At 31.4% G+C, this 25,852-nt stretch overlaps 3 protein-coding genes across 3 annotated transcripts; all 3 read left to right on the top strand.

The window, feature by feature from the left end:
- The first annotated feature begins 4,566 nt into the window (after positions 1-4,566).
- LOC116853086 (venom allergen 2-like) lies at positions 4,567-7,865 on the top strand. The gene is made up of 5 exons (XM_032833957.1): positions 4,567-4,706; positions 5,320-5,407; positions 6,693-6,745; positions 7,429-7,549; positions 7,619-7,865. Exons 1-5 carry the CDS (start codon positions 4,665-4,667, stop codon positions 7,705-7,707), a joined length of 393 nt encoding a protein of 130 aa, XP_032689848.1. The 5' UTR covers positions 4,567-4,664; the 3' UTR covers positions 7,708-7,865.
- A 9,543-nt stretch (positions 7,866-17,408) lies between these two features.
- Positions 17,409-20,696, top strand: LOC116853070. The gene is made up of 5 exons (XM_032833934.1): positions 17,409-17,547; positions 18,160-18,247; positions 19,521-19,597; positions 20,283-20,403; positions 20,473-20,696. The coding sequence occupies exons 1-5, from the start codon at positions 17,506-17,508 to the stop codon at positions 20,568-20,570; spliced, it is 426 nt and encodes a 141-aa protein (XP_032689825.1). The 5' UTR covers positions 17,409-17,505; the 3' UTR covers positions 20,571-20,696.
- A 1,735-nt stretch (positions 20,697-22,431) lies between these two features.
- Positions 22,432-25,535, top strand: LOC116853073. The gene is made up of 5 exons (XM_032833937.1): positions 22,432-22,524; positions 23,383-23,470; positions 24,774-24,850; positions 25,232-25,352; positions 25,422-25,535. Exons 1-5 carry the CDS (start codon positions 22,483-22,485, stop codon positions 25,505-25,507), a joined length of 414 nt encoding a protein of 137 aa, XP_032689828.1. The 5' UTR covers positions 22,432-22,482; the 3' UTR covers positions 25,508-25,535.
- Positions 25,536-25,852: the final 317 nt, after the last annotated feature.

Raw genomic sequence — 25,852 nt, 5'->3', positions numbered from 1 at the left:
TTCCTCACCCAGCGTACTCACCAGACATAGCGCCTTCTGATTACCACTTGTTCAGATCGATGCAGCACGGCTTGAGTGGTACACGCTTCCGAAATGTTGAAGAAGTGCGAGAATGGGTGGACGAATGGATTGCTTCGAAACAAACATCGTTTTATCGAGATGGTATCGCCCAGTTGCCAGAAAGATGGCAAAAAGTTGTAGAAAGTGATGGAAAATACTTTCATTGAAATAATTTAAATAAATTTTTTACAATAAATGCTTTTTCTCAGTATTTTTTAGGCGGAAACTAAGTTAAGGTCCTAATATTATGAGTTGCTAAAACCTGGCCAAATCGTTAATACTAAACACTACCGACAACAAATGATCGATTTGAATCAAGCTTTGCGTGAAAAACGACCAGAATGTAAAAAAAGGCAACACAAAGTGATTTTGCTTCATGATAATGCACCATCACACACAGCAAAACTGGTCAAGGAAACGATTGAGACGTTTAGTTGGGAAATACTTTCGCATGCGGCTTACTCACCAGACTTGGTTCCGTCCGATTACTATTTATTTGCATCGATGGGACATGCACTTGCTAAGCAGCGCTTCACTTCTTACGAAAATGTACGAAAATGGCTCGATGACTAGTTTGCCTCAAAAGAGCAACAGTTTTTTTGGCGTGGCATCCACAAATTGTCAGACAGGTGGGAAAAATGTATAGCTAGCGATGGGCAATACTTCGAATAAAATATTTTTTATCATTTTCATACAATAAACATGTATTTTCTATACAAAAATTCCGGTTTCATATTTACATACCTGGTAAATTATTTTGACAATTATTTTGACAACAAACTTTTTTTTCATTTCAGCAGTTGAAGACGGGCAATCCAATCAGAAAAACGCGCACAACATAACTAAATGTTCTTGGCTCTCTTCAAAAGCGCAAAATAAAAGCGTATTTAGATTTCCTCCGTATAGTACATGAAATACCTTCTTCATTTATTTTTTTTATAGACTCCATAATTCTTTTTATATATCGTTTGATCTTTCTCTGTTAAGTTATATGTTCATGACAGCGTTTCAATAAAATAATGTTGATTTAAAGAAGTACTGGACGATACTAACCAATCTCCCTTTAAAGAAAGCAGACAATAATACTTTGAAGAAATATGTAGCAAGATATCCTTGTTTTCGAATTATCTTAAACTAAACGATTCGAATTAATTCAGAAAACGCGTAAAAAATGTTAATCCAGTTGATAAAATAATTATCCAATTTTAATTAATTCATTAAAACTAGAAAAAATTATATTGTCAATTGGATTAATATTTTATATTCGTTAATTATTTAATTTAAGTAGTAAATTAATTAAATTAAAAATATGTAATTACTTTGTCAATATTAGATTAATATATGATATATAATAATTCGTATATTACTTATATTATACATATTTGAATAGAAAGTAAATATTGCACATTTTCAAATGATGTTCATAATGAATCTTCTCTCGCTTTTTAGTTTAGGCAAGATCGGCATTTCTATTACCAACGTCTTATGGATTAAGGCAAAGGATAACTCATATAGCAAATTATATAAAGTAACATTAGTATGCAGTGTACACTTTAATATGCAGTATGTAATTTTCTGCGTATACTATTCAGAACGATTTATTCGAAAAAAGTGCATCAAAGTCTCGCATATTCACGTTGATTGGACAGGAATAGAGACGTTTTTTCACAGAAACGTATATCTTACAAATTTAAATTAACTCTATTCACAGAATAAAACTTTCCAGTGTTAAACTGCGCAATGTGATCTAAATATATGTATTTAATGCAACATTGTAAATGAAATACGTATCTATGGAACACATAACTTTAAATCATACATTGTAAGTTGTATTATGTAAGTAGCCAATGATTGTATTGTTTAAATATCATTTAACTTGTTTTTACTAAACCTAATATCTCTACTCAGATATTTGTCACTTCGCAACAGAACACGCTTATATATCAATTTGTTATATTAAATTAATTAAATTCAATTCAATTTTAATTTAATTAAATTTAATTTCAATTTAATTAAATCCAATTTTTCGTATTAATATGCAAATTATTTACGTTATATAAACTACATGAGCGGAAGAGAAGAAGTAAGGACACACAAAGTGTGTCTATATTATAATAATAAAAATTCATGTATAACTTTTTTCTATAATATCTTATCCTTGTTTTCACAACACTAGTGTTATATTGCCAATATTACGTAATTGCTCAGATTTATTATTTACAATGATGTGGCAATCTAACTCTTTTACGTAGTAAGAGAAAACTATCTGGAGCAATCCCCCCCTCTTCCCTATCCTCGCCTTCTATGCCATCTTTATTATACTATTGATAGCAACCGTTATTAAAATAATTGACAAATTTCCTCAATTTATTAAACAATAGTTTTATTTTACACTTTCATATAATTCACATGTGAGACGCCACACAAGATGCAACCCACAATTAAAAGGACTAGGAAAAGCCTTATTGAGGGAGCATCTTACGCGCGTCGTTCTTATAATTCAGCAAGTGAGATGCCACACAAGATGCAACCCACAATTAAAAGGACTAGGAAAAGCCTTATTGAGGGAGCATCTTACGCGCGTCGTTCTTCTAAGAAGCGCGAGCCTCGCGACGCGCTTCCGAGAAGCACGAGGCTCGCGACGCGTTTCCAAGAAACACGGCTGGGCAGCGGTAAGCGCAAGCCTCGTGACTAATTCATGGAAGCACGGACCTGCACCGAAATTCGGAAAACCGCGAACCTCGTGATTTTAGGAGAAAATTTAACTCACGGATATTTAACACTCTGACAGAAAAGGAGTATAAATAGAGGGCAAGGTGCCCAGGAATTTAATTCACTCTTGACCTCGACAGAGGAAAGAACTCCAGAAAAGAGAACAAGCAACAATACAAGGAGCGAACACGGAGCTAACTCTCCTACTAGGAGTAGTTTTCCTGAACTCTGCCAGTGCACCGGCAATCCTGAAGCCGCAAGGAGACCGGCCTCAAGAGGAGGCCAACCAGGTACAACGGCCACGTCCAGGTACGAGACCAGCTGCTGGACCTATTTGGTTCAGACAGTGATGAGGAACGTACGGCGACTCCGGTGCTACTTCGCCATCCTCAGCCTGGTCGTCGCTCCCGGCCACACCGCCTACAAAGATTCCGAGGACGCCGTCCCCGAGGAAGCGACCTCGACCGCGGACGCCCTCTCCACTGAAGAGGTCTCTAGGGACAGCACCAGCAGACGAACCTACCACGGAGTCCCTTTTGCTTTGGACCCTCCATAGGCTTAACCTTGAAGCTGTAAGGCGCACGAGGCCGCCTATCGAACAATTGGCGACTTGGGATATCAGGGCAAGACGACCGCTCTCGCCCCGGTTCACGACGTCCCCATGGAGGCAGCCATCGCTCCGGATAGTTTTCTCTTCGGATTGCTCCGGATAGTTTTCTCTTACTACTACGCAAAAGAGTTAGATTGCCATATCATTGTAAATAATAAATCAAGGCAATTATTATTTACGTAATATTGGCAATATAATACTAGTGTTGTGAAAACATGAATAAAATATTATAGAAAAAAGTTATACATGAATCTTTATCATTATAATATAGACACACTTTGTGTGTCCTTCTCCTCTCCCGCTCATGTAGTTTATATAACGTGAATAATTTGCATATTAATACGAAAAATTGAATTTAATTAAATTGAAATTAAATTTAATTAAATTAAAATTGAATTTAATTTAATTATTTTCGCCGCGACCACAACTTCGAACCTTTGACAAGACAACTCAACCGAGCCTCACCCGGAGTGTAACGCCGAAGAAGCTAGTAAGGCCAGAACGAGGGACCTGCTATCGCCGCTCGCCGAGAAGGGTAGCACGCCCTGAGATTTTCCAGGTCCACAGGCGCTCTCCTAAAAAGCAGACTCGACCGAGGTTGATCATCTTCCAAGAGCCGCCTACATGGGGGAAACGACGATGATGCAGCCACACAATTCACACACTGACACACTCACACATATGTAATATAATAAACATGGGCATTACTCTTCGATCTTAGTTCATCATTGCGTATACCTATTCCCTCCTGCGAGTGCCGATTGTAATAAGACTAAGATCCTGCGAACGCGAAGTAACGCAACTACATACATAAGTAAACAACAAAATTTGATTTTAAATAAACAAAAAATTTTAAATAAACCAATTTTTTAAATAAACTAAAATTTTTCTGATTATTTTAATAAACAAATTATCTTAATAAACAAATAAAAATTTTAAATTTTAAACTTGCAGGCTTTAATACTTTAATTTGATAACAGCAGTAAAATTTCTTTCAATAAAATGTCTTTCGTTCAAGCAATCCAGATAATTTTAATCTTATGTCCTTCGTTATAAATAGATTTACAATTGCAAATTTATATTTGTTACGAGGAACTCTTACACTGTTGTCCTAGTTAAAACGCAAGCAAAGAAACCACTCTCAATACCTCCCACTTATAATGTCCTACTACATTTACATCTCTCAACTGTCTATAAATGCAGGATAATTTCTGCGCCATTTAGTTTACGAGGAAAGTTTCTCACATCTGTGGTTTCCATAAAAATATACGAAGTATTCAGAATGAAGACATTGGCAATTATTGTAGCTGTACTCGCTATCATAGTAAGTACAAAATAACAAATAATGATCTTCGTAAACTCGTAAAGTACTCGCAATATCTCAATGTTATTAATAATAATATTTTTTCTGTTTTTTTTTTTTTATTTTTAACGGGCTTGGCTCACAATTTATTAGGATAATCTTCCACTTATTTTGCACATAATTTAAGCATTCCAAACTATAATACTCAAAGGGTAAGACAATAGTTGTACCGTTAATATTATATCTTACCGAACAAGATGATTTAAAGACGCTTATTTCTAAATTGCTTAAATTTATTTTAAAGATATTATATTTAACGCTACATCTTCTTTTTGTCTGTAACATTTTTTCTATAAAACAAATCTGTAAATTGTGAAGGTAAGCAGTAACAAGTCATTTTACCAAAGTATAAACTTATTTCAGGAAAAACAAAATTAAAGTTTATATTTCAATAAGAACCATTTTCTAACAATTCCATCTATAATTTTATTTGAGACATAATATAATACTTTAATATGAAATTTGTAAATAAAGAATCTGCTTCAGTTACAAAATTATAGATACTGCGATTACACCCTATTATTTAGGCAAAATGACATAATGTTAATACGTCAAAATGTGATTGATTCCTTAGACGATGATTTACGGTTTCAACCCCAAGCGATTAAAAAAATTGAAAGATAACATGGCAAAGTGCAGCAAGGATTTGGGCGAGTCATCGTGCAAGTATCAAAATTTAAAATATTCAAAGAAATATAATATAAAAAATGAGATGAAAGTTAATGAAAGTTAATTAAAATTTACCACCTTTTCGATAATGTTTATCTTTATATATGTTGTAAAGGAAATAATTTCTGAATTATATTCATCAATTTTTATTTAGTGGTCTATCTGTCATATACCATTCTGCACATCTATTTAATAAGTCTTTATATTTATTTGGAAGCTAATCAACGGTTTGAGATTTCTGAGAGAGAGCGAGCTATCACAGCGTTACTGATAATTTCTAATAGAAACAGAAAGAACGTTACTATGCACAACTGAAGAGCGTTAATTATAGCATTCAAAGAAAATCCGATTTATCTGTAACGTTATTACATCAGCATTTTGAGTGTTACACCTAGAGTTGAGAAGTAACGCGTTACTTGTAACGCGATTATCGTTATCGTTATATTTCTTCAATATAGATCGTTACATTTTTCTCTTTGTAAAGGTAACGAATTCAACTGTTACTTTTATCGTTAGTGTAATTACTTCTGGTCCATAGATGATGCTCTGGTCGTGCGCTAATAGTGTACATTAAATATTCTTGATTAGATAGCAATATCTTGATATTCGTTAGTAATTTCGAAATAAAGACAGTACGTGGTTTTATCTTATTTTTTATCTAGAAATGATTACGAAGTCGGATTTTGTAATTAAGCTGTTAGAAACTTTTAATAAATATAATAATAAATATATTTTGTGTGTGTAGAGAGAGAGAGAGAGAGAGAGAGAGAGAGAGAGAGAGAAAGAGAAAGAGAGTTCACTTTCCTAAAAAACCATATAACTGTGTGTGTATTACATTAATCACAACTATTATTAAATTTATTAAAAATTTTTAAAACCCCAAATATTGCAAATCAGACTCTGTATTAAAGATAATTTTTGTATAAAGAGAATAATAACAGATAAGAAAATGGGATCGAGCTTATTAAGAAATATCAGTTCTTTGAGGAAGAATTATTGCAATTTTGAAAAATTTCTTTTTTTAATGAAGTAATTACTCTAAAAATTATAATTTAAGCTTAAAAATAATAATATCATTGTAAAATTCATTACATATTTTATTTTAGTATTATGAAAAAATAACGAAAAAGTAATCGTTACTTACTTAGTAACGATAAAGGTAATGAGTTATTATCCAAAATTAGTAACAAGCAATGGTAACGAATTATTTTTTATAAAAAGTAACGTTAACAGTAACACATAACTTTTTAAAAGTAACCTTCCCATTTCTGGTTACAGCTCAGCCGCTTAGTAGCAAAGCGATCCTTTGCGCGTTAACAAAAGATGGCCAAGTACGTATATTCATATCCAATGTACGAAACAGTGAAATAATCTTAACATATAGTATAATTAGGTTACCAATATTTTATAACTGTATTATTTTGTTTTTGTGTATTAACAACAACTCATCACAGATAAATTTTTGATTCTATCGAATCGCTTCTTTGAATAATCGGTAAAATATAAGTCAACAATATATATAGTTAAAACATTCATATAATCTATCTAGTTTATATGTTAAGGGTAGTTCGCTTGGTTAGAAAGAAAGCGAAAAAGTATACGTAGGATATTTTGAAATAAAATGTTTGAATCGTTCCCATGTGCCTTATAGAGATATGTAGAGATAAGAAAGACAAAATATAAGTACATACAAATATAAATACATACAAAATACGTTACATCAAAAAAAGTTACGATTCTCGCATTAAAAGTTATGTTTCGTAAATTGCATTGGAGGTCACAATTATCTAGCGACAATACTGCTGAAACATTTAGTCATGTAATAATAGATATATAAAATAATTTGTATGAAATTAGAACAATATTTATTTTAAAAAGTATTTCCTCCTTTACACACACATGCTAATATTTTATAAATAAGAAATATAAAAAAGATTCTCAGCGATATATAGAGAAAGGTTCTAATTTACATATATAATGATATATATAAAATAATTACTACAATCTATTTTAGATTGTTGATAAGGACGGCCTGTTCTCGGTAGAGAAATGTTACCAAGCACTTCAAGATTTTATTTCCGACCCGGCCAAATTGGAACAGGGAAAAAAGATATTCCAAGAATGCTACGACAAAAGTAATGAATTTCATTATCGTCTTCAAAAATAATGTTAACATTTGTAATTAAATTGTTCTTTAATTGTAGATATGCAAGGCAAAGGTACTAACCAGGAAAAGACGGCGAAAATAACCGAATGCGCATTGCCGATTGTAGCTCTCCACGGAAAGGCATAATAAAAGCAAATAACTGATTTTTCCCTGAATATAATGTACACTTTATATTATTTCTTGAATGCTTTGATATAATCTTATCTGTAGATCATTTAGTCTTCACTGAGTTGTAAATGTTTGTAATAACAGTTCAATAAAATAAAATTACAGTAAAAAAAACATTTGGTGGAACTAAATAAACACCTATCAAGTCAGACAACGTGTATAAGCGTGAGATGTCTCTAATTTTCGTCGTCTATATTTATAATCTATATTGCTTAGTCGAGAGATGTCGTGGTAGTCCTCCTCCTCCACAGGCTCTCTAGTAGTGTAAAGTTAAGCACCGTTGCGGAAGGGCGTCAACGCCACGGTCTCGACTCTCGAGTTTTGTAATTCAGTTAATAAAGAGTATATTAAGCTATAGATCGCAAGGACCAACACGTTTTTAAATCAAGCCTAACAATATTTAAATAAGCTTTCCAAATAAAATGATTGTTGTGTTATAGTTTCTTATTAAAATTACTTAATAGAACAGTAGACGGAAAAACAGTTTCAGATTTACGTTGCCCCTTTATTTTGTTAAGCATATATTTATCGTTTTGTATTGTTAACAATCTTTTATGTTTATTTGGTGTGAACGACTCAATAGATTCGCGTTTCTAATAGCGCGAACAGAAGCTTTGCTACTCAATTGAAAGTCACGTTAGTTATAGCATTCAAAACATAAGAGATTTCGCAAATGCGTTAACACACCTGCAATTTTTGCGTTACAGGTCATCCTTATGCTGACAAATACTACTGTGTAGTGGCGGATGACGGGGTATGTGTATTTAATGTACATTTATTCGACGAAAAGTCTTAAAACGTAATATAATTAAATTACTAATATTTTATTGCACATTCATCTCTGTAGATATTGAGAGACAAAGCTATGACTGTGGCAAAGATTGTAAATTTATCTTACCCAATTACCCAGAACATAATGACGTATACATATTAATCGTCGATATATCATAGTTTTTGCTAGAATATTATTCCCGCTCTTTTGAATAATCAATAAATAATAATTCAATATAGCCAGTAAATTCCTAAGAATATAAAGTTAACAATGTTAAAGTAGAATAGAATTGAATTTAAGGTAAAAGTACCAATACCAGGATACTAATAATATTGATACATAATTCTGAACATTCTTATTGTCTCGGCCTTAAAATAAATATTTAAACTTCCAATGTAAAATATATATTGAATATATACATATATTGTATATTGAAAGTGTAAATATTCGTATCTAAAAACTAAGACAACAAGAATGTCCATAGTTACATGCCAGTGTTATTAGTATCCAAGCATATACATTTTACTTTACTTATGCTGCATAAATTGCAATTAAAATAGTTATTTCGCGACTGTCGGAGAGCTTATTCATACGACAAGAGAAGAATGGAATAATATTTGCGGAAATATATAACAATATTACCCTGAGTGTTAATATCTCATTAACGATAGAAGCAGGAAAAGATTCAGCAATACTTATAGAGTTAACATTTTACATAAAACAATAAGTTGCGCGGAGCAATCGGTATTATCTATTCCAGACAATACACGAAGATGGCTTGTCTTAAAGCACGTATCTCTAGAAAAAGTTTTTGGAAAACAAGATTAATTGAAGAGGACAAACGAGAGCACGAAAAGTATGAAACGTATGAAAGTGAGATTCAGTGCATATTATAAACGCTTTGTATGATTTTATGAAAAAATAATTAGAAATAATTCTGAAAAATTAATTTTCGCGTAGAGCAAATCATTATTCTATTTTATTAAATGATTTTGAACAACAACCTTTTTTTCATTTTAATGGTTGATGACGGGTAATCCAGTCAGAAAAACGCGCACAACATAATTAAATGTTCGTAATTCTCTTCAAAAGCGCAAAATAAAAGCGTATTTAGACTTCCTCCGTATATGAAATACCCTCTTCATTTATTTTTTTTTATAGACTCCATAATTCGTTTTATATATCGTTTGATCTTTCTCTGTTAAGTTATATGTTCATGACAGCGTTTCAATAAAATAATGTTGATTTAAAGAAGCACTGGACGATACTAACCAATCTCCATTTAAAGAAAGCAGACAATAATACTTTGAAGAAGTATGTAGCAAGATATCTTTGCTTTCGAATTATCCTAAACTAAACGATTCGAATTAATTCAGAAAACGCGTAAAAAATGTTAATCCAGTTGATAAAATAATTATCCAATTTTAATTTATTCATTACAACTAGAAAAAATTATATTGTCAGTTGGATTAATATTTTATATTCGTTAATTATTTAATTTAAGTAGTAAATTAATTAATTAAAACTATGTAATTACTTTGTCAATATTAGATTAATATATTATATATAATAATTCGTATATTAGTTATATTATACATATTATATTTGAATAGAAAGTAAATATTGCACATTTTCAAATGATGTTCATAATGAATCTTCTCTCGCCTTTTAGTTTACGTAAGATCGGCATTTCTATTACCAACGTCTTATGGATTAAGGCAAAGGATAACTCATATAGCAAATTATATAAAGTAACATTAGTATGCAGTGTACATTTTAATATGCAGTATGTAATTTTCTGCGTATACTATTCAGAACGATTTATTCGAAAAAAGTGCATCAAAGTCTCGCATATTCACGTTGATTGGACAGGAATAGAGACGTTTTTTCACAGAAACGCATATCTTACAAATTTAAATTAACTCTATTCACAGAATACAACTTTCCAGTGTTAAACTGCGCAATGTGATCTAAATATATGTATTTAGTGCAACATTGTAAATGAAATACGTATCTATAGAACATATAACTTTAAATCATACATTGTAAGTTGTATTATATAGCCAATGATGCAGTTATAAAAAGCACGTTAAAAAATTTTAGAATAGACCCGCACACACGTAAAATCGTTGTAATCTTACACCGCGATAAAACTCGATCGTGTTACAGACTCATTCGAATGATTTCATCGAAGGTAACGTAACTCAATTAATTGCAACAAACAAGATAATTACTCATTGATTACTTTTCAACTCTTCATTATTCCGAATGATAACGAAGTACAAGTTGCCAGAGAAGGCGTTATTATCCAGGTTTTTGTTTTTAATTATTACTCATCAGAAACGACATTCAAATTCACACAAAAATAAACTCGTTTCGATCGCGGTAATCATTAACGTAACTCAATTATTTCCAATAATTTGTAATGCAATCATTACAAATCACTGGCCTGCACTTTATTTCAATGATTATCTAACACGTTTAATATTTAACACAACACAGTCGCAAAAAACAGTACACATTTTTATTCTTCAAAATATTACTTGTCATTACATTGTGAGAAATAACAGACAGATAAAAATGTCAAATTACTAATTTATTTAATTATATACATATTTTTTAATTTGACTTTTCAACTTAATTATCATCTGGACGTAAGTATTCTAATACATGTTAATTTGTACGCATACATAAACAAACAGACACATGTTACTTACATATTTCTCGATATATATTATATATAACAACATATTGTATATAATTACATATTATGTTTGAGTGGAAATTAAATGTTATACATCTTCCAATGATCAAGATCGGTTTTCCCTTTCCCTCGTTCTACCCGCAAGATTAGTGCTATTTTTTTAGTAATATAATCCATGAGGATTACGAAAGGATAACTAATATAACAAACTATATAATATTCAATGCGCCTGCGTTTCTGCGAATAGCAAATAAATACGCATCTCAGCTTTGACGTGAAACAGTCTATTACTAAAGCCCTTTGCGTCGACTTTGTTATCTACTTTGGTACATAAAAAGATTGCAGAATGAAGATTTGGATGATTACTGTGTATGTGCTGACCATTAAGGTAATTAACAAACATTTAGTAAAGTTTTCTGTGAACTTATGCAATAATAGTGATATATTTCAATACAATTATTAATATGGTAACTACTTTAATAAGTATATCTTTACTTTAATAAGTAAAGATTTTGATTTTTTATTTTTATGTAAATTCAAACATTTCACATAGCAGTATTCACGGAACGAAACGACAGCACTGATTTAAATATGACTTACATATAATAATCCATATACATATATACATACACAATACCAAATCAATATAATTAATTCCTAAACCATTTATTACAGAATAATCTATTTTAAAAGGTTTATTGAGAATTTTACTTTCTTTCAGAAGATTTTCTTTAAGATCATTAAAAAAAGAGCAGCCCAGAGAATTTAAAAAGAATTCAATCGTATGTCACCAATATTGAGTTCATTTTCAGAAACGAATTTTTCAGAGTTTAGTTCAGTGAAAAGAATTCTTTTTGCATCTAAAAATGAACTCAGAACTGGTGACATTTAACTGAATATTTTTTAACTCTATGCTATCTAAAAACGCATCATATGCGTTCGGGATCGTGGATTTAATTGACAAATGATATTAATGTAAATACTGATGTTATACTTCTACACGAATTCGCGTAAAACAACAGAAGCAGAATTTTTATTTAATAATAATGCGATGATATACTTAAAATATTTGTAGTCATATTCTTTTCTCTGTAAACTCTATTATCATAAATAATAGTGGAAGAATATAATAGTCTATTGTGAAGTCATCATTTCCTCTAATAAAAAAAATTCATTCGATTTAAATATTCCTAATAGCGAAATGTCACGATTGTTAGGCAAATATAAAACAATTTTACTGTGTTTTTGTGTGATCAATATTCTCAGACGATGATTTACGGTTTCGACGCCGAACGTGCAGAAAGATTTAAGGAGTATATTCTTCAGTGCCTCCAGGAATTCGGCGTACCTGAGAGTAAGCACTAAAATCTGACACACAGAAGCACATAAAAACTTGAAAATTCATGAAATAAATATATGGGTAGGCAATCACAATACAACGTGAGCAAGAAAACCGAGTACCTGAGCTTAGTCGATAGCAACACGCCAGCACTCACAACAAACACTAATAAGCAATGCTACAATTTTCCTATTGCAGATGCTCTCTATACCGACACGTTCTTATGCGCAATGTTAAAGGACGGGCAGGTAGGTGTATTTGTAGCTAATATATATTCATCTTTATATAGCCTTAAGACACAATGTAATTAAGTTACAAGTACGTTATTGTTGTAAACATTCGTTTCTCTAGACATTAATGTAAAGCTGTCACAAAAACAAATTATAAATATAATAATACTGCATAATAACTGCACATCAGTGAAACATCATCAATACGTAATGTTTGCTGGCAATTTGTTTCTATTTCCTTGAATAATCAATACATAATAAAATAACAATACATAATTTCTTTGAATAATCAATACATAATAAAACAATAATATGTACAGTTACGAAATTCTAATAACCTAGTTACATTACGTATTAAGGTTATTCTAACGGCTACTGATCATAGAAGAAGTTCTGATTATAAAAGCCGTTTCGATAAACTCTTTACGAGTAGAAAAGGATATAATAGGAATGTAGAAACGAGCATTCTTAAGATATTACTTATGCTGCAGAAATTGCAATTAAATTAGAAGAGACAAAATACTGTTGGAAATTTTAGCCACATAATATAAAAAGAATTGAATAATCTTAAGTGAAATGTATATAAATATTACATTAAATACGCAACATATTAATATATTCTTAACATATGAATAATAAGAAAATAAGTTTAGCCATACATGAAAAGTTAACATTTCACTCAATAAACAACTAAAGGTTAACATTTTATTTGACCAGCCATACAAAGCAATCGATATTATCTGTTTCAGATTTTCAATAACGTGTTTATAAAGAATGCAACCATGCAATTTATTGAAGATGTTATTTTCGACGAAAGCTTAGTAAAACCAGCGAAAAAGACATTCAACATGTGCTACAATCGCGGTACACGATTCCAATAAAGATAACCAAAAATAAATTTAAAAATTTCATTTATAATTAATTTATTAATTAATAATTAATAACAAATAATTTTTGCACGTTCTCTGAAATATATTTCGTTTATTGCATCGGTTCAAAAGGGACGCCTCAGCCAGGAGTACGCAAAGGAAATAGCGTTTTGCATTTTGCAAATTATGACACTTTACGAAACACCACACTAAGTTTAAAAACATGTATTCAGATTTCTTCCATACGGACACAAAACGCATCCTTCAGGTTTTCTTTTCTGGTTTATCTGTATAACTATTTTCCTATATAATATTTGAACTTTCTGTTGAATTGTATGTACATGATAACGACTCAATAAAATATAATTATTATAAAGAAATATTCAACGAAACGATATGAATCTCTATCGACTAAGACAAATAAGAAGTTGAAATAAATTAAAATTGCGAAGTAATTTACTTACATTATTGATAAAAGAAATATCGCTCTTGCCTTTTTAAATAAACAAATCTAAGAAAAAGTAATGCACACTTTTTGGAACTTCATGTAATCTAATTATCATACATATTGGTATTAAAAGGTTCAATGAAGAATAATGATATCAATTAACAATTAAAAAACCTCAGTTTCTGTAAAAATATTTGATTATTATTATTATATATTATAATTATATATATTATAATTAATATTATATTGTCATATAATTACAAGGTACGTAATTATTATATATATTATATTATTATATATTAGAACATTATGGCATTATATTACATTATATTATTACATTATTATATTATTATTACTTCTCTGTATATACACACACATATACATAGAATGTAATGTTATTTCGGTAAATATATACATTTATATTTCATAGATATCCATTGCACATACAGCGCAATGCATTCGCACATACTTATGATATCCATTGTATGTCATTTGTATATCACTACATGTGGATACGATATGTCCCATCCACGAATACGTATATATAATGTACACACATTGGATATCAAAATGTTATCTAGGATAATATCATTATTCACTCTTACCGTTTCATTTCTAGGGTAATATCATTGTGTATTGTTTAAATATCATTTAACTTGTTTTTACTAAACCTAATATCTCTACTCAGATATTTGTCACTTCGCAACAGAACACGCTTATATATCAATTTGTTATATTAAATTAATTAAATTCAATTCAATTTTAATTTAATTAAATTTAATTTCAATTTAATTAAATCCAATTTTTCGTATTAATATGCAAATTATTTACGTTATATAAACTACATGAGCGGAAGAGAAGAAGTAAGGACACACAAAGTGTGTCTATATTATAATAATAAAAATTCATGTATAACTTTTTTCTATAATATCTTATCCTTGTTTTCACAACACTAGTGTTATATTGCCAATATTACGTAATTGCTCAGATTTATTATTTACAATGATGTGGCAATCTAACTCTTTTACGTAGTAAGAGAAAACTATCCGGAGCAATCCCCCCATCTTCCCTATCCTCGCCTTCCATGCCATCTTTATTATACTATTGATAGCAACCGTTATTAAAATAATTGACAAATTTCCTCAATTTATTAAACAATAGTTTTATTTTACACTTTCATATAATTCACATGTGAGACGCCACACAAGACGCAACCCACAATTAAAAGGACTAGGAAAAGCCTTATTGAGGGAGCATCTTACGCGCGTCGTTCTTATAATTCAGCAAGTGAGATGCCACACAAGACGCAACCCACAATTAAAAGGACTAGGAAAAGCCTTATTGAGGGAGCATCTTACGCGCGTCGTTCTTCTAAGAAGCGCGAGCCTCGCGACGCGCTTCCGAGAAGCGCGAGGCTCGCGACGCGTTTCCAAGAAACACGGCTGGGCAGCGGTAAGCGCAAGCCTCGTGACTAATTCATGGAAGCACGGACCTGCACCGAAATTCGGAAAACCGCGAACCACGTGATTTTAGGATAAAATTTAACTCACGGATATTTAACACTCTGACAGAAAAGGAGTATAAATAGAGGGCAAGGTGCCCAGGAATTTAATTCCCTCTTGACCTCGACAGAGGAAAGAACTCCAGAAAAGAGAACAAGCGACAATACAAGGAGCGAACACGGAGCTAACTCTCCTACTAGGAGTAGTTTTCCTGAACTCTGCCAGTGCACCGGCAATCCTGAAGCTGCAAGGAGACCGGCCTCAAAAGGAGGCCAACCAGGTACAACGGCCACGTCCAGGTACGAGACCAGCTGCTGGACCTATTTGGTTCAGACAGTGATGAGGAACGTACGGCGACTCCGGTATACCCAGCTGCTACTTCGCCATCCTCAGCCTGGTCGTCGCTCCCGGCCACACCGCCTACAAAGATTCCGAGGACGCCGTCCCCGAGGAAGCGACCTCGACCGCGGACGCCCTCTCCACTGAAGAGGTCTCTAGGGACAGCACCAGCAGACGAACCTACCACGGAGTCCCTTTTGCTTTGGACCCTCCATAGGCTTAACCTTGAAGCTGTAAGGCGCACGAGGCCGCCTATCGAACAATTGGCGACTTGGGATATCAGGGCAAGACGACCGCTCTCGCCCCGGTTCACGACGTCCCCATGGAGGCAGCCATCGCTCCGGATAGTTTTCTCTTCGGATTGCTCCGGATAGTTTTCTCTTACTACTACGCAAAAGAGTTAGATTGACATATCATTGTAAATAATAAATCGGGGCAATTATTATTTACGTAATATTGGCAATATAATACTAGTGTTGTGAAAACATGAATAAAATATTATAGAAAAAAGTTATACATGAATCTTTATCATTATAATATAGACACACTTTGTGTGTCCTTCTCCTCTCCCGCTCATGTAGTTTATATAACGTGAATAATTTGCATATTAATACGAAAAATTGAATTTAATTAAATTGAAATTAAATTTAATTAAATTAAAATTGAATTTAATTTAATTATTTTCGCCGCGACCACAACTTCGAACCTTTGACAAGGCAACTCAACCGAGCCTCACCCGGAGTGTAACGCCTAGGAAGCTAGTAAGGCCAGAACGAGGGGCCTGCTATCGCCGCTCGCCGAGAAGGGTAGCACGTCCTGAGATTTTCCAGGTCCACAGGCGCTCTCCTAAAAAGCAGACTCGACCGAGGTTGATCATCTTCCAAGAGCCGCCTACATGGGGGAAACGACGATGATGCAGCCACACAATTCACACACTGACACACTCACACATATGTAACATAATAAACATGGGCATTACTCTTCGATCTTAGTTCATCATTGCGTATACCTATTCCCTCCTGCGAGTGCCGATTATAATAAGACTAAGATCCTGCGAACGCGAAGTAACGCAACTACATACATAAGTAAACAACAAAATTTGATTTTAAATAAACTAAAAATTTTAAATAAACCAATTTTTTAAATAAACTAAAATTTTTCTGATTATTTTAATAAACAAATTATTTTAATAAACAAATAAAAATTTTAAATTTTAAACTTACAGGCTTTAATACTTTAATTTGATAACAGCAGTAAAATTTGTTTCAATAAAATGTCTTTCGTTCAAGCAGTCCAGATAATTTTAGTCTTATGTCCTTCGTTATAAATAGATTTACAATTGCAAATTTATATTTGTTACGAGGAACTCTTACACTGTTGTCCTAGTTAAAACGCAAGCAAAGAAACCACTCTCAATACCTCCCACTTATAATGTCCTACTACATTTACATCTCTCAACTGTCTATAAATGCAGGATAATTTCTGCGCCATTTAGTTTACGAGGAAAGTTTCTCACATCTGTGGTTTCCATAAAAATATACGAAGTATTCAGAATGAAGACATTGGCAATTATTGTAGCTGTATTCGCTATCATAGTAAGTACAAAATAACAAATAATGATCTTCGTAAACTCGTAAAGTACTCGCAATATCTCAATGTTATTAATAATAATATTTTTTCTGTTTTTTTTTTTTATTTTTAACGGGCTTGGCTCACATTTCATTAGGATAATCTTCCACTTATTTTGCACATAATTTAAGCATTCCAAACTATAATACTCAAAGGGTAAGACAATAGTTGTACCGTTAATATTATATCTTACCGTACAAGATTATTTAAAAACGCTTATTTCTAAATTGTTTAAATTTATTTTAAAGACATTATATTTAACGCTACATCTTCTTTTTGTTTGTAATATTTTTTCTATAAAACAAATCTGTAAATTGTGAAGGTAAGCAGTAACAAGTCATTTTACCAAAGTATAAACTTATTTCAGGAAAAACAAAATTAAAGTTTATATTTCAATAAGAACCATTTTCTAACAATTCCATCTATAATTTTATTTGAAACATAATATAACACTTTTATATGAAATTTGTAAATAAAGAATCTGCTTCAGTTAAAAAATTATAGATACTGCGATTACACCCTATTATTTAGGTAAAATGACATAATGTTAATACGTCAAAATGTGATTGATCCTTTAGACGATGGTTTACGGTTTCAACCCCGAACGATTTCAAAAATTAGTGGATAACACGGCAAAGTGCAGAAAGGATTTGGGCGAGTCATCGTGTAAGTATCAAAATTTAAAATATCCAAAGAAATATAACATATAAAATGAAATGAAAGTTAATGAAAGTTAATTAATGTTTGTAACCTTTCGATAATGTTTATCTCCATATTTGTTGTAAAGGTAATAATTTCTGAATAATATTCAACACCATTTATTTAATGGTCCATCTGTCATATACCATCCATTTAATAACTCTTTATATTTATTTGGAAGCTAATCAACGGTTTGAGATTTCTGAAAGAGAGCGAGCTATCACAGCGTTATTGATAACTTCTAATAGAAACAGAAAGAACGTTACTGTGCACAACTGACGAGCGTTAATTATAGCATTCAAAGAAAATCCGATTTATCTGTTACGTTATTATATCAACATTTTGAGTGTTACCACTAGAGTTGAGAAGTAACGCGTTACTTGAAACGCTATTACCGTTATCGTTATATTTTTTCAATAAAGATCGTAACATTTTCTCTTTGTAACGGTAACGGTAACGAATTCAACTGTTACTTTTATCGTTAGTGTAATTACTTCTGGTCCATAGATGATGCTCTGGTCGTGCGCTAATAGCGTACCTTAAATATTCTTGATTAGATAGCAATATCTTGATATTCATTAGTAATTTCGAACTAAAAGACAATACGTGGTTTTATCTTATTCTTTATCTAGAAATGATTACAAAGACGGATTTGGTAATTTAGCTGTTAGAAACTTTTAATAAATTTAATAATAAATATATTTTGTGTAAAGAGAGAGAGAGAGAAAGAGAGAAAGAGAGAAAGAGAGAGAAAGAGAGTTCACTTTCATAAAAAACCATATAACTGTGTGTGTATTACATTAATCACACCTATTATTAAATTTATTAAAAATTTTTAAAAACTCCAAATATTGCAAATCAGACTCTGTATTATAGATAATTTTTGTATAAAGAGAATAATAACAGATAAGAAAATGGGAGCTTATTAAGAAATATCAGTTCTTTGAGGAAGAATTGTTGCAATTTTAAAAAATTTGTTTTTTTTAATGAAGTAATTACTCTAAAAATTATAATTTGAGCTTAAAAATAATAATATTATTTTAAAATCAATTACATATTTTATTTTAGTATTATGAAAAAGTAACAAAGAAATAATCGTTACTTACTTAGTAACGATAAAGGTAATGAGTTACTATCCAAAATTAGTAACGAGCAATGGTAACGAGTTATTTTTTATAAAAAGTAACGGTAACAGTAACACGTAACTTTTTTTAAGTAACCTTCCCATTTCTGGTTACAGCTCAGCCGCTCACCAGCTCAACCATTATGCAGCTCAGTGCCAAAGCGCTCCTTTGCGGGTTATCTAAGGATGGCCAGGTACGTATATTCATATCTAATGTAGAATAAACAGCGAAATAATCTTAACATATAGTATGATTAGGTTATCAATATTTTATAACTGCACAATTTCGTTTCTGTGCCTTAACAACAAGTCGTCACAGACAAATTTTTGATTCCATCGAATCGCTTCTTTGAATACTCGGTAAAAAATAAGTCAACAATATGTATAGTTAAAAAATTCATATAATCTATCTAATTTATATGTTAAGGGTATTTCGCTTGGTTAGAAAGAAAGGGAAAAAGTATATGTAGGATATTTTGAAATAAAATGTTTGAATCGTTCCCATGTGCTTTATAGAGATAAGTAGAGATAAGAAAGACAAAATATAAATACATACAAATATAAATACATACAAAATACGTTAATTCAGAAAAAGTTACGATTCTCGCATTAAAAGTTATGTTTCGTAAATTGCATTGGAGGTCACAATTATCTAGCGACAATACTGCTGAAACATTTAGTCATGTAATAATAGATATATAAAATAATTTGTATGAAATTAGAACAATATTTATTTTAAAAAGTATTTCCTCCTTTACACACACATGCTAATATTTTATAAATAAGAAATATAAAAAAGATTCTCAGCGATATATAGAGAAAGGTTCTATTTTATATATATAATGATATATATAAAATAATTACTACTATCTATTTTAGATAATTAATAAGGACGGCCTGTTCTGGGTAGAGAATTCTTCCCAAGCACTTCAGGATTTTCTTTCCGACCCGGCCAAAATAGAACAGGCAAAGAAGATATTCAAAGAATGCTACGACAAAAGTAATGAATTTTATTATCGTCTTCAAAAATAATGTTAGCATTTGTAATTAAATTGCTTTTTAATTGTAGATATGCAAGGCGAAGGTACTAACCAGGAAAAGACGGTGAAAATAACCGAATGCACATTGCCGATTGTGGTTCTCTCGGAAATGTATAAAAACAACTAACTGATTTTTCCCTGAATATAATGTACACTTTATATTATTTCCTGAATTCTTTGCTATAATCTTATCTGTAGATTATTTAGTCTTCACTGGAGTTGGAAATGTTTGTAATAATAGTTCAATAAAATAAGATTACAGTAAAAAAAAAACATTTGGTGGATCTAAGTAAACACCTATCAAGACAGACAATGATTGTGTGCAAACATATTACAAAATGTGCTTCCCATCAAGTCGTCTCAAAATAGCTCGCACCAATTCCGGAAGCCTCCATAACCTGCAGAATGGATCCCTGCACGCATCGGCATCTTGCGGCTCGATGGAGTCAGACTCGTCGAGAAGCATCTCTTGTCGTCCCGGACGGACCGTATCTGACCGAGTTAAAATGTCCAACAATCCGTCTAGCTTTCCCTCTAAAGAAGCTGCGGCTTGACAGTCTGACGAGCGAGAACGACTCGTAGAAGGCTCTCGAAACCTCACACCAAAATCTTCGTGCGAACGCGCGTGTGAGCGTTTTGATCTCGAAGATCCATACTCACAGTTGTCTTTGCAAGAACGTCCACGAGAACACTCCCGAGAACGTTCTCTAGATTTTAAATGAGAATGTCTACTCATTTTTCTCGAAAAATGAACAGCACACATAGGCACGATGTTGTCGATCAGGGCAACAAGCGACATAATGAATCTTCAGCGCATCTACGCTACGCACACACGGCAATGTGTTCTAGGAATTAAGTTGCGAAGTATTCGCTATAATGAATTTCTAAGGAATATTTTAAGACAAACTTACTGTGGTTAATTCTTCAAGAATTCTTCGGGTATTTATTTTTCTAATTCTATATCTATTCTTTAAAATGAATTCTCTAGGAACTTCTATTCATCTCTATGTTATCTGGGTGTCTTTAAAATAAATTTAAGCAATTTAGAAATAAGCGTTTTTAAATAATCTTGTTCGGAAAATATAATATTAACGGTACAACTATTGTCTTACCCTTTAAGTATTATAGTTTGGAATGCTTAAATTTTGTGCAAAATCAGCGGAAGACTACACTAATAAAATGTGAGCCAAGGCCGTTAAAAAAATTAAGAAAACAGAAAATAATAATATTATTATTAATAATACCGAGATATTGCGAGTATTTTACGAGTTTACGAAGATCATTATTTGTTATTTTGTACTTACTATAATAACTAATACATATACAACAATCGCCAATGTCTTCATTCTGAATACTTCGTATATCTGCACGGAAATAATAGATGTGAGAAGTTTTCCTCGTAAACTAAGTTGCGCAGAAATCATCCTAACGCTACCATAGTTACGAGTTTTTAACGCGAGCTTTAAAAATGCTTGTTGAAAAGGAGTAGCATGAGACATGACTACATTTTCTACTCGGACGAATGCAGAGCATAATAATTGACATATAACATCGGTAAAAAATTACCGACCATCGGTAATATCGGTATGCCTTCCCCCATTACCGACCACTGGTAATGTCGGTATGCCCCCTGCGAGACGTCATACCTCCGCCCGCGGTGCTCCCTCCCCTCAAGTCCTCGGAGGACCTCTCTCTGGGTTAGAACCCGCCTATACCTACTGTAATAGCAGTAAAATCTCTTTCAATAAAATGTCTTTCGTTCAAACAGTCCAGATCATTTTAGCCTTATGTCCTTCGTTATAAACAGATTTACAATTGCAAATTTATACTTGTTACGAGGAACTCTTATACTGTTAAACTGATGTCCTAGTTAAAACGCAAGCAAAAATATCACACCCAACACCTCCCCACCTTTTAATATCCTACTACATTTACATCTCTCAACTGTCTATAAATACAGGATAATTTCTACGCAACTTAGTTTACGAGGAAAACTCCTCACATCTATTATTTCCGTACGGATATACGCAGTATTCAGAATGAAGTCATTGGCGATTATTGTATGTGTACTAGTTATTATAGTAAGTACAAAATGACAAATAATGATCTTCGTAAATTCGTAAAATACTCACAGCACCTCGGTGTTATTAATAATAATATTATTATTTTCTGTTTTTTTATTTTTTTAACGGCCTTGGTCCACATTTTATTAGTATAGTCTTCCGCTGATTTCGCACATAATTTAAGCATTCCAAACTATAATACTTAAAGGGTAAGACAATAGTTGTACCGTTAATATTACATCTTACCGAACAAGATTATTTAAAAACGCTTATTTCTAAATTGCTTAAATTTATTTTAAAGACACCCAGATAACATAGAAATGAACAGAAGTTCGTAGGGAATTCATTTTAAAGAATAGATATAGAATTAGAAAAATGAATACCCAAAGAATTCTTGAAGAATTAACCACATTAAGTTCGTCTTGAAATATTTATTAGGACTTCATTATAGCGAATACTTCGCAACTTAATTCCTAGAATACTTTGAGAATTCATGAGGAATTAGGGCTAAGGCAGAGAACGATACGTAAGCATCGTAATCGTAGACGTAAAGTAAGGCAGAGAAAAACGTAAGCGTAAGGCTTATAGCCTTTCATGATTTACATTTACGTTTTCCTCTGCTTTCTTTTACCTCTTATTCTTTATAAGAGCTTTATTTTAGCTCTTATTTCAGGAAAAACAAAATTAAAGTTTATATTTAAATAAGAACCGTTTTCTAACAATTCCATCTATAATTTTCTTTGAGACATAATATAATATGAAATTTGTAAATAAATAATCTGTTTCAGTTAAGAAATTATAGATACTGCGATTACACCCTATTATTTATGCAAAATGACACAATGTTAATACGTCAAAATGTGATTGATCCTTTAGACGATGGTTTACTGTTTCAACCCCGTGCGATTAAAAAAATTAGACGATAACATGGCAAAGTGCGGCCTGGATTCGATCGAATCATCGCGTAAGTATTAAAATTTAAAATATTCAAAAAAATATAACATAAAAAATGAAATGAAAGTTAATGAAAGTTAATTAATGTTTGCCACCTTTTCGATAATGTTTACCTTCATATATGTTGTAAAGGTAATGATTTCTGAACAATATTCAACACTTATTATTTAGTGGTCCATCTGTCATATATCATTCTGCAAATCCATTTAATAAGTCTTTATATTTATTTGGAAGCTAATCAACAGTTTGAGATTTCTGAAAGAGAGCGAGCTATCACAGCGTTATTGATAACTTCTAATAGAAACAGAAAGAACGTTATTGTGCACAACTGACGAGTATTAATTATAGCATCCAAAGAAAATCCGACTTATCTGTAACGTTATTACATCAGCATTTTGAGTATTATCGGTAGAGTTGAGAAGTAACGCGTTACTGGTAACGCGATTATCGTTATAGTTATATTTTTTCAATATAGATAGTTACTTTTTTCTCTTTGTAATGGTAACGGTAACGAATTTAACTGTTACTTTTATCGTTACTTTAATTACTTCTAATTCATAGATGATACCATAAATGCTTTGTCGTGCGCTAATAGCGTACATTAAATATTCTTGATTCGATAGCAATATCTTGATATTCGTCAGTAATGTTGAACTAAAAGACAGTACGTGGTTTTATTTTATTCTTTATCTAGAAATGATTACAAATACGGATTTTGTAATTTAGCTGTTAGAAACTTTTAATAAATTTAATAATAAGTATATTTTGTGTAGAGAGAGAGAGAGAGAGAGAGAGAGAGAGAGAGAGAGAGAGAGAGAGAGAGAGAAAGAGAGTTCGATTTCGTAAGATATCATATAACTGTTTATACTACATTAATCACATCTATTATTAAATTTATTAAAAATTTTTAAAAATCCCAAATATTGCAAAATCTGGTTCTATACTGAAGATAATTTATTTATGTTGAGGATAATAACAGATAAGAAGATGGAATTAAGCTTATTAAGAAATATTAGTTTTTTGAGGCAAAATTATTGCAATTCTGAAAATCTTTTTTTTTTAATGAAGTGATTATTCTAAAAATTATAATTTAAGCTTAAAAATAATAATATCATTTTAAAATCAATTACATATTTTATTTTAATACTATGAAAAAGTAAAGAAGAAGTAATCGTTACTTACTTAGTAACGATAAAGATAATGAGTTATTTTCCAAAATTAGTAACAAGCAACGGTAACGAGTTATTTTTTATAAAAAATAACGGTAACAGTAACACGTAACTTTTTTTAAATAACCTTCCCTCTGGTTACAGCTCAGCCGCTCAGCAACTCAGCCACTGTGCAGCTCAATGGCAAAACGCTCCTTTGCGGGTTAACTAAGGATGACCAGGTACATATATTCATATCTATTGTACGATAAACAGCGAAATAAACTTAACATATAGTATAATTAGGTTACCAATATTTTATAACTGTATAATTTTGTTACAATTCTCGCATTAAAAATTATGTTTCATAAATTGCATTGGAGGTCACAATTATTTAGCGACAATACTGCTGAAAAATTTAGTCATGTAATAATAGATACGTAAAATAATTTGTATGAAATTACAACAATACCTATTTTAAAACGTATTTCCTTCTTCACACACACATACTAATATTTTATAAATAAGAAATATAAAAAAAATTCTCAGCGATATATAGGAAAAATTTTATTTTACATATATTATGATATATATATAAAATAATTACTACAATTTTATTTTAGATAATTGATAAGGACGGCCTGTTCTCGGTAGAAAAATCTTTCCAAGCAATTAAAGATATTGTTTCCGACCCGGCCAAAGTGGAACAGGGACAGAAGATATTCAAAGAATGCTACGACAAAAGTAATGAATTTCATTATCGTCTTCAAAAATAATGTTAACATTTGTAATTAAATTGTTTTTTAATTGTAGATATGCAAGGCGAAGGTACTAACCAGGAAAAGACGGCAAAAATAGCCGAGTGCACATTGCCGATTATGGCTCTCACGAAGATATAATAAAAACAAATGACTGATTTTTCCTGAATATAATGTAGTATTTCTTATAGTATTTCCTGAATTCTTTGCTATAATCTTATCTGTAGATCATTTAATCTTCTCTGAGTTAAGAATGTTTGTAATAAAATGGCATTACAGTAAAAAAAACATTTGGTGAAACTAAATGAACACCTATCAAGACAGACAACAATTGTATGCAAACATATTACAAAATGTCCTTGCCATCAAGTCGTCTCAAAATAGCTCAAAAAAATTATCTCTTTACAATTTGAAATTCTCAAAAGCCACTTGAAAAAGTTAATCGTAAAATGATTTGAGAAATTACTTTTTCGTAGTTAAAAGCAT

This window comes from Odontomachus brunneus, unplaced genomic scaffold (assembly GCF_010583005.1).
Source record: "Odontomachus brunneus isolate Ranch 3 - 2012 unplaced genomic scaffold, Obru_v1 Obru_scaffold_276, whole genome shotgun sequence".
Taxonomy (NCBI): domain Eukaryota; kingdom Metazoa; phylum Arthropoda; class Insecta; order Hymenoptera; family Formicidae; genus Odontomachus; species Odontomachus brunneus.
Note: the sequence above shows the minus strand (reverse complement) of the source record. Positions and strands in the feature narration are given on the sequence as shown.